Source organism: Lutjanus erythropterus, chromosome 16 (assembly GCF_056507025.1).
Source record: "Lutjanus erythropterus isolate fLutEry1 chromosome 16, fLutEry1.hap2, whole genome shotgun sequence".
Classification (NCBI taxonomy): Eukaryota; Metazoa; Chordata; class Actinopteri; order Lutjaniformes; family Lutjanidae; genus Lutjanus; species Lutjanus erythropterus.
In genome coordinates, this window is record NC_139332.1 from 28,192,145 (window position 1) to 28,203,013 (window position 10,869).

A 10,869-nucleotide genomic window follows, 5' to 3' on the forward strand; every position below is an offset into this window, starting at 1 on the left:
CTTTGAGGAAAATAAACAACAAATAATACAAGGCTGTGATTTCACTGTGCAGCATCCTAAGATTAAATTTTCTGCAAACCTCCTTCATACCGCGGCTTCACCTGAAGACTGCTGCTGTTAAAACTAATGTCCACATCCATCCAGATATCAGCCATCGTCCTCGTCCCACCACCACCACCACGGGTGTCTAGGCCTCATCAGGGGGAGAGATATTTTTTTCCCCCAGGATGCATTACTACTATTATTATATGCAACATGTGGTGCAGGACCTGTAGAGAGCAACAGACCAGGAGCAGATGACTTTGGAGGTCAGGATTGAATAGCTCGCCAGCTAACATTAGCTGTTTGTGAAATGTTCATGTAACGCTTGATTGAATCTTGTAAGCCTTTTGTAATTTTTTTGAGAATAGCAGAGAAAGCTACATCACGCTGCAGTATATGAAAGGAATAACAACTTTATCTATAGTGTAACCTTGATGTTTCTTGAACAAACTGGCTGCTGTATTGTTGAATTTTAGACCTTCCTGCAATACATCAGTGTCTCTACCATACTGTCTGATCAAGACGAGCCTGTGAACAAATACTAGTATTGTCTATTTATAGACAGGTGTGAATAGGAACACGGCAGCAATTCAGCTATTCACAACAGACCCCCTTATTTTAGCTATAAAAAGCGATAAATTCAATCATGTTAAGTGGCTGTGTTGGATGAATGGGTTAAGTGCAGGGATTTCCTGTGAGAGAGCAGAGTTTGAGTCCCGACTACAATGTGACAGTAGTGAAAAATTATGTCAGCGGTACCTGTTAGTTACAGATTTTTTAATTGTTATTTTCAGTTCTCAGTCACAGTTTGGTTAGGTTTAGGCAACAAAACTACTTGGTTATGAAAAAACTAGAAAGATTAGAGAAAGATAATTTTTTTGTCTCTGCCATACGGGTATAAATAACCACATTGGCTATTAGCATATCCCGGGTGTAATACCATCTACCCACGAGAGAGCTGCAGTTTTTCTGGATAAAAACACAATAAGATTTACATTTCTCAACTGATTTCAATGAGTCATGTTATATTCAAGGATCTAAATGGAGAAGGAAAGACAGTTTTTTTTCTAACTTGCTTCATGTGGACCCTGAACACTTGAATATAAAAATTTTAATTGGTTGAGACGTGTAGGCGTTTTTATTCTGAGAAACACAGCTACTCCGTTTGCATGCGTTTGCTCACAGGTCAGTCTAACATGATGGCAACGCTGACACCTGATTCAAAGACCAATGGGGCATCAACGTGTATGCAGGTGTGTCCTTTATCACCTAAAGACTCTTCACATTGCTCATCTTTGTTGTTTACATATCAATAAAATGACTGCTCAGTCTCTCCTGTTCCCATCAACCTCAGCTGAAAGTTGTGTTTGGTGCTTATTAGTGAATGTTACCACGCTAACACGCCAAGGTAGGATGGTGAACAGCCTCAAAGGGCTGCAGACTTGAAAATGCCAGCAGGGGTGACCTTTTGCTTAAGATGCTTACTGCAGCTCAGATCAAAATATCAAAAATATAGTAGGAAAACATCTATTTCAACAAACTGATAATGAGTCATTTGATGCAGAGCATTTTTTTATCACATGCAACGATACTGTCAAGTCAACAAGCCCACCTCTTTCTCCGCAAAAAAGCAAAAAGTCGATATATGACTCAGCTGTGACCTACGCAACAACAGAAAAACCTAAAAACAATTTAACAGCGTGAAAAACAGAGGGTGAAAACAAGAATCTGGACATGAGAAAAGGGAACCTGACATCACTTTGATGCATCACACCCCGTTAAAAGTTGCCGAAGGGAACCTGTGGCTTTTAAATTACAGTTCAACCTCTCTAACGCTCTACCTCTCTTCCAAGTGACATGTTGTACCCTGACAGATATGTTCTCAGAATAAGCATTTACAAAAATAGCCTGGATGTCAGCTACAATGGTTCAACTTCTTACTATTCGAGTCACGAGGAGAGGTGATGGAAATGAAGTGGGTGTGCCTGTTCCTTCTTTACTGGGCCCCTTTGTGGAGCTCTCTGGTCAAGTGGCTTGTTAAAGGCCAAGGCTGTCTCTGGCTCGCTCACTGGGGGCAGGGCTGACTAAAATCACGCTCTTGTGGAGGCAGCGAGCATCAGGTAGCCAACGGCGCACTTGAGGGGAATGAAGGATGGAAGGAGCCGACAGAAATGACCAGCGGTGTTACGGAGGAGGGCTCAGGCTTGATGGATTGGAGAATCAAAGTGTTTACTAGTGAAGGCGAGGGGTGTTACTCACCACCTGAGTGGGCTTGAGCGATTCTCCGTCAAAGTGCGTGAGGCTGAAGCTGTCCTCTGGGAACCCATCACAGTCCTCCAGCTCCTGAGAGTTACAAGGGGGTTTGTCCTTGTCAGGGTTTCCGTTCTGGATAAAAAAAAAAAAAAAAAGAAAGAGGAACGAGAAAACAAGACAGAGGCTGGGGTTACACTTGTTTTGCATTTATTAACATGTAAAAGGCCTGATTTGCACTGAGAGCCTCAAGTGGGCCCGGATGATACTAATGAAGGCGGAGAGAGCAGAAGGGGCTAAAAATACTGCCGATGTCGAACATGAGGCTGAGAGTGACTCTGAGGACCCGAGTGTGATGATGTGCACAAGATGTCAGGAGGAGGAGGCCTCAGAGCCGCTGAAGAGGAAAAGGACAGAGACGAGAGGCCTCAGAGGAGGGAGGGATGCTAAAAGCCAGGAGGGTACGACAGGTCATAAGAAAACCTCCTAAGGAAAAATAAAGCCATGCCAGAGCTGCGCTTCAAAGTTTTATGTGTGAGTAATATGTCACTGGAGTGATTCAACCAGTCATTTATCAATAAGCCAGGTGCTATGACGACACACGTCGCTTTGATAAATACTAGATTCTGATTGGTCTACTGCAGTATCCGATCCGATCTGATCACGAAAACAATGACACACACACAAAAACAAAACAAAATGCTGTGGCACGATCAGGATTAATCATTAAACAATTAATTGCTGTTAACAATTTAACCGATCAAAAAATGTATTCATGGATATTTAATCTATCGACATGCCAGTCATTGCACCTCATTTGATGAACAAGGTAAATTAAACTAAGACTTAAAATAAGAAACAAATGAAAACTGGAAAAGACATGTTTTGTATCTTATAAATTATTGATTAATTGATTGTTAGCATTTTTAACCTTCGTAACTAATACTTACTTACTTAAGTTTATTTCTAACACCAGTACTTTTCTTGTAATTGAGTAATATTTTAGCAATGTAACAGTACTTGTACTTGAGTACAGATTTTTTTCTTTACAGCAGACCGTTGCTATGAAGAACTGACTGTTGCTATGGACACAGTTTTGATCAACTCTGGAAGAGCAATAAAATCTTTTCTAAAACAACAAAATCCTTTATAAAATAAATATTTTGTGTCAATTTATTGATTTATTTTGTAAGTAACCATGTAATAAGTGGGATAATGTACAGTGAGGAGGCAATTATTGAGAAATAAACCCCAACAGGGTGATGCAGGATCCTGACGCGAAGCAAGGGAGCAAGGGAGGGGCCACTCCCCCCTACCACTACTACTGCTACTATATATGATGGCAGAGATAAAAGAGACTCTCCATAACATTTAGTATTCAAGCTATCGGCATTATGTAGAAGGTGAGTTTACCAGGTCTTCAGAGGTGAGGTACGTTAGCCTCTCGTGGATGAGGGCAGCCTGCTCGTCGCTCATCACGCACTCTCCTCTCCTGTCGCCCATCACCAGCTCCGGCCACATCGGCCCCTCACTGCGCTTCTGCAGGCTCACCTCCAGGCTGAGGAAACATTTATATGCATAAATACACACAAATAAACATGATCCTTCTCATTCAAAGTTCTTATGAACCCTAGGTTTTATGATACAGTATGTAAATGCAGGGGTGATACACATTAACTCAAATAACTCAAATTCAAGCACTTTTCAAGCAGTTTCAAGGTGCATTTTCAAGGTTTTCCAGCACAGTACAGCTGTGGTAAATGGCATATTTTTATATATATCCTCAAAATGATTCTTTCACTTCTTCCTCACATTATATCAGATGTTACTGTGCAAGAAACAACGAAAGTTATGCTTCATAAAAAGTTTCATGATTCAAAATGTGTCACCGGTCTGTAAGTAGACTTTGCATCCTATACAACCTGTCTGAGCCAACATGAAGCAATCACTCAAATACTAGACAAAAAAACTTCAATAAAATGTTTTCAGTTTCAGTTTTCTTTTTTTTTTTTGTCTTTATCCAAAAAGGTGAACAATTCAATCACAAGAGAGCGATTTATGAGCGATGACAGTAATGCAGTTACAGTTTCGAGCAGTTTTAAGCGCTCTACCTAAAATCACAAGCATTTTTCAAACCTTGGAACATTAAATTTTAAGTATTTTCAGGGATTTCAAGAACACGTAAGAACCCTGTAAATGATCAAGCTCAAGTGCGCCGCATGCAGACACACAGCGCAAGAAACCTGTGTTACTGATTTCCTAAAATGTCACAATTGGCAAACTGTTTCAGGCGGCCGAAAGCCAAAAGCTGCAGCTGAACAAATGTAAAAGTCCCTTCAAGCCTGATTTTTATGAACTTCAGGGTGAACAGTGTACTTAGAATGAGAATGATGCAATCAACCAGTAAACATCCAATCAGGAGCAGTCTAGTGGGCTAAAGCGCGGTTTTGATGAGTAAGGTCAGAGGAAAACTTGCGGAGTTATGCAGGCCGACAGAACTGTGGCCGATCTGGTTTAGACACTGATTATCTTCCTCAGTGGCGAGTGATTGATACTTGAATTTCTAAATCACAGCAATTATTTTTATCTGAGGGTTAAGAGCCTAAAAATGTTCGTCTATACAAGAAACGTTTGTACAGAATAACTGCAGTATCATTATCTCACAGCCTTATTTTAAGATAAGTTTGTGTTTTAAAGAAGAATGCACACCTCTCGAATGTTTACTTAAACCAGCAGGTGATGCATTAATTTTTAACTGATGGGTGGCAGCACCCTAGTGATGAGAAGACCGGTTCTTTAAAGAAAATTGTTTCGTTTCAGTCACCCACCGCCTCTCATGAACCAACTTGTGAATGATTCTTTTGGTTTGGTATTGTTTAATATTCCCTGTAGGTATGTAGTTTAATAGTTTAGAGATTATTAAAGGTCAAAGAAACTAGCAGAAGGGCAACACTGAGAAAATGGTGCAATTAGAAATCTGTCTGCTACTTCAGCACCACGGACAGCACCATGGAGAGATGGAGACGAGGGATGCAGTTGTCATTTTTTTCTAACAAGGGAGATGACATCCCCCCTCAAATTGCCTGCTGACTAAAATGTTTTACAGTAAGATGTGAAACTTAATGGTTCCAGGCTCTCAAATGTGAAAACTTCCTGCTTTTAATTAGAATATTTTTGGGTTTGTTCAGACAAAACAAGACATTTGTTGAAATCACCTTCAAAGATATAAAAAAAAAGATATTAAAATGCTGAACAATTAACAGATTAATTTGGAAAAATATTTGAAAATATGTTCACTGAGTGAAGATCTAGTTTTGATATTTGAATTACTCACCTAAGATTTAAATAATGTTTGCAAATTACATGAAACACAGTGTGTAATTTCTGCTACTAGGGGTCTCTCAACAATAACAAAAGAGGCAGTTTGATGACTTCCTGAAGTAGCGTGGGATCATGGGAGTTATTGTCTTCATTGTTAAAAAACCAACATTGCAGATGAAAATCTAACTAAGATGACTCAGGGAGAAATCAAGTTAAAATCAGGTTCAAGCTTTATTCATGTTATTATTCATGTCTGTTGTCTGACTTCATTCCTCACTCTCTGACGTATCCTGTGTTTTCACAGAAGCTGTAGCAGTGTGAAAAGCCCTTAGTTTTTCTATTTGAAGTCAAACAAAATTTGTAGATTTTTTTTGTCAATTAGTGATGAAAATCCAATAAATGCAACCATCAGTCGTTGCTTCTACGTGACATATTTGACAACTGGCTATTAATTACAGATGCACAAACATTTCAGAGATCACATGCTGCTCATAGGTTTCAGCTGTGGAGACTACATAATGATATTCTGTCTTTCTACATATTAAATCTACACACTCGCTCCTGTTTCACTGGAGGGTTCCCAATAAATTCAATACAAGAGTATGTGAGCCTCCTCATCAATTCTGTGTCACTAAATTATGGCAATGAAGCTCATTTTTTTTTTTTTTTTTAAATGAATCCATTAGAATAAAATTAGAATAACATTTTCTTCCTTGCTATACATCTGTTCGCTTATGTGCATTTTGCCCAAAGCGATTTAATCTCACATTTTCCAGTGGCCGTCAGCAGAGGTTCTGAGTATATTCAGTCACAGTGCACCATTTCCAGTTTTCCATTAACGGAGGAGAGCATAATGAACAACTCTACGCTGCTCTTTTATCATGTTTTCTGCTACTGAATGTATCACGTACTCTCCCATGAATTTTGGTCCACTGAATAGGGCTGAATGATGAAAAGGTGGAGTGTACAGTTTTGCCTGTATCACAGTGTGCAGCAGCAGCACAGCTTCAAACTACTAGAAGGTTGAGATCTGAAAACTTGGACAAACTTATTAGAAACACCAGAAACAAAGTAAATGACTACTCAAGTTTGTAAAAGTTTACTGTATCATTTAGCCTAATAATGATTTTAAAACAATTTCACTGTAATAATTCATCATATCTATTTTCTTCATGGTTTATTTCCATTTTTCCTCATTGTTTTGTCTCTCTCTCTCTTTCCAGCTTCACCTTCCTGTAAAAACTTTTCATTTTGAAATAAATGAATTGCACTTGCTTGATAAACTATTTCTGCTGTTATGTACGTTAATGGGTGTATTTCTGTCATCATGTAGATATACCTGCCGCATTTCAACATCCGACCGATGTTTGCTGAGATGTAAGCTAGCTTTAGCCTCATTCTTTTAGCAGTGACGCTATATCATGTACACAGCTGCCAGGTAACTTCACAGAAACACTTTCACAGGCTTCTTGTTTGGAAACATGTCAGATAGAAACATTAAAAAGTCAGCTGGAGACGGACCTCTGGGTCGAGGAGCTAGCAGCAGCTCACATCAGCCAGCTGCACTTATGAAATCTGCTTCTGAGTCCTTATTTTAGCCGACAAAATCCACCATTGTCATCTAGAAATGAGAAGCTGCTTTTGTTTACGTCTCTAAGAAGTCAAAGTCCTCGTGTTCCAACAATTACTACCGATTTTTAAATCTGCTGCCGTTGTCTCTGTAAACTGCATACATGCAGTATGTTAATGGAGAGTTTGACAGGCTTAGCAACAGTAACTAAGGAGGGCGGGGCTTAGCGAAGGGTCGATTATATATTCTTATACATTATTATTCAATTTATGGTTTTTCATGACCAACAATATTTTAAGAAAACTGCACCTCCAAAGTTTAGTTACTTTGGGTTTCAGTCCTACCAACAACTGTTATTCTGAGGAAAAAGTTTCTTTTGATTTTGAGATTTTTTTTTTTAGTCATCCTTCTACCTCAACGTGACATGTTGTGCACATGTTGCAGCTTCAGTCTAAGAATGTGAACATGGGCCTTTAGAAGCCTGTATAATTCGTACTCTTTTGTACCGCTGGATGCTACAAAACAGGTCTTTATTTGGACAACAATGGGAAGATATGAAAGAGACACAAAGGGCAGCTTCTTAATTCAGTTCCAGACAGACGAGAGCAGGATGGTGCTCAGCTGTTTGTCTGTAAAGAGCATAACCCATTGGTATGGAAAAACATGCTCAATACAAACAATAAGAGCATTTTTTTCATTGCAGTATTTACATTGTAAAAAGCCATCCAGATGGAGTCTCTTTATGGAAACAAGTCTATTTTATTTTTTGTTTGGCTATGATAATACGCCTTGTGTACTGATGAGAAAACACAGTCAACACCCAGAATGAAAGTGTGATTTTCTAAGATATTCATCGCTTAAAAGGGCATCTAGATGCATACAGCAGTCTGTCGCAGTATGATACTATCACCCGACAAACGTCAAATGACAGCAGACTTTATCTTTGGTAGATAAGTAGGGATAAGCTTAAAGAATACGAAATAAAAAATAAATCAAACTTGCAGAATAAAAACGCTCATGTCCATCTCTCAGTTTCTCATCAGAACCATGTTATTTTTAGATTTTTCTTTCTTGCACAAAACAAGAAAACACTGACGGACAGACAGAGGCATATTCTCTCCCCCTCAGACACACATGCACGAGCCTTGAAACTCAAGGATTACCGGAAACAAACAAACAGGCTATGTAACATGTTTTTACACTGAATGGAGCACTGGAGGACTCGTGTTGAAGAAGCAGGAAGCAGAGATGGAGAGCTGATTGAGACACAGATGATAAAGGTCTCCAAGTGGCGGATATGACTCAGCCCATATTGACTACTGGATTAAAAGCTCCAATGGTTATGAAAAGTATTCACCTCCTTCTGGCTTTTTTATGTTTTATTAATAAACAACACTGAATCATGGTGGATGTCATTTAAAAAGAAAAAAAGGAGCTGGCCACTGTTTCACAACCGGGAAAACATCTCCGCCTGAATCCAGTGTTGTCCAACATGTCGCACTTTGTTCTTGTTCCAGCTCTACATACACTACAATAACTGGTGTTTGTTATTTGTGAAGCAGCACTTCACCTTCAAGTCCGCAGGCACTGTCCCCGACTTTCGTACGACACTGAAGAAGTGTGCCAACCACACAGGACAAATCCAGTAACTGTGTAATAAACAGTAGACAGATGACATTAACCACAGCTTCCTGAAGAACCATTATGAATCTCACAGTTTGGTGTTCTGTTATTTCACTGGTCCTCAAAATTTTAGTCCATACAGTTTTGCTGCAGCTGTCCCTCAAAATTTGCTCAAATGGGAAAGATTTATATAACAAAAAATATCATATTTCCTTAAAACTTTGTATTATTGCAACTACAGATGTCAGTTTTGGTTAATTTTGCCTGTAAATACCCAACACCCATTAAAAAGCAACTAACCAGCTAAAAGAAATGCAGCATGTAGTGGAGCAAAACTAAGAGTGCTGCAAGTGATTGGCCACGATACAATATTGATTCTAAACAGTTTGATCGGTGGTCTCTATAAAGGTTGATCAGAAGAGCCTGTTAGATGACGAAGGCAGGGTCAGAAATGAACACCTGGCAAGCACGAAATGTGCTTAGAATTTCTGTTTGGCGGAAAGCCATCCACCACACTGGCGGGCAAATGTTTGCACCAAAATAGTCATATAATAAAATCTCTAATAGTCCCTACTGCCTTTTTGATGTCACTTTACGGCCTGTCCTCTGCTGTCTGTGTCAGAGTGACACACACACACACACACACACACAGAGAGAGAGAGAGGGACTTCATGGTGCATTCAAGTGCACCTCATAAACCACAAAATTTGTTTTAGAAGCGGGAAAACTTCTATTTTTTTCTTATTTTCCATTATGGAAAAACATAGGCCCACATCTGTTACTACTGTCTTGTTCTTTCACAAAAGCATTTTGAGTAATTTGATGCTAAAATAAAAACAGTGATCCATTCTTCTCTAAAAAGGCAGATTTTAAAATTTATATTTAAAAAAATCTTATCAAATTGTTGCAAACTCAACCATATTCTTATACAACAGGTCCCAAGTACCTCTGTAATAATTTTCACGTTATTTTATGCTTAATTAACATACAGTGCTGTTAAGAATAATTAAATAAATAATACCACACTGCTACTATTTCATTAAAGTTAAGTTTTTGATAAGAGACAGTATAATTTACAGCTGCATGATCTGCTGTTGTTTGGATTCTGCCCATACAAGCTTCCTGACTGTATATTTACAGCCCTTCCCCTTATATTTACTGCCCTGTCGGCTTTTGGCCTCACCAGACAAAATCTCTTCTGGCTGCACCTCAAGTCTTCTGACTCTGCCTCCTCTACAGAGGGCATGATAGTTGGTTTCAGAAGTTTATTAAAGTTCTCCCTTTAATGACCAGCTATACATGCAGTCAAGGTCAGCTGTTCTCCTCCCCTGCTGAAAACAGCCTCCGCAAAGCCTCCGCTTTCCCGTCACGAGGTGTCTGATGTTCGCCTGACAGCCTCAAACCAGGCTGCAGGAGTTTGTCCCAGTCTCCCTGTTCCAGGCGAGGTGACTCATTTCAGGGGTGTTGACTTCTTGAAATCGCTCTGGGTCTGGCTCATTACCTGGGGCCAATTTACTTTGAGAGACCCTACGAGGACACTGCAACCAGCGTCACTGCGACACACAATAAGGGGGCAATTTACAGGAGTTCTGTTGCTCGGTGTCAAAAAAAAAAAAAAAAAAAACTCAGCCACACACCAGTGTGAAAAAAGAAAAAAAGAAATCCTGAAAATATTAACCTCTGAAAGTCAATGAATAAATTTATCCAAGTACTCAATGCCTTGCACCATTTCATCCTTTGACATCTCTTGAAGATTTCTTGATTGTATACCTATTGCGCTACAGATCTCCACTACAGCTAAAACCACAACACCTGACAAAAGTGGACAACAGACGACATGCTGTTATGGGTTAAGTGGGACTGTAGAGAACGACTGGTTTGTACTTTACATCACGTTGGTAAGTGAAACCAACAAGTGAATCTGATCTGACTCAAGATCCAAACTCATATGTGTCTCAAGTCTTATGAATTCCATGCATATATCTCGAAAAGTGTTCAATTTACAGTCGTTTGAGTTGGACTGATGCAAAGTGGAAAAGTTTGCTGAGGTCTCACAAGTCCAC

General features: G+C 39.4%; 1 protein-coding gene across 1 annotated transcript in view; it reads right to left on the reverse strand.

Moving 5' to 3' along the window:
* The window catches only part of nudcd1 (NudC domain containing 1), a 53,976-nt gene that overhangs the window by 16,283 nt on the left and 26,824 nt on the right, over positions 1-10,869 (reverse strand). The window contains exons 7-8 of the mRNA XM_084739103.1: positions 3,706-3,850; positions 2,302-2,427 (exon numbers count right to left, since the gene is read on the reverse strand). Of these exons, the coding sequence (XP_084595229.1) occupies positions 2,302-2,427; positions 3,706-3,850 (271 nt within the window). The remainder of the gene's footprint in view (positions 1-2,301; positions 2,428-3,705; positions 3,851-10,869) is intronic.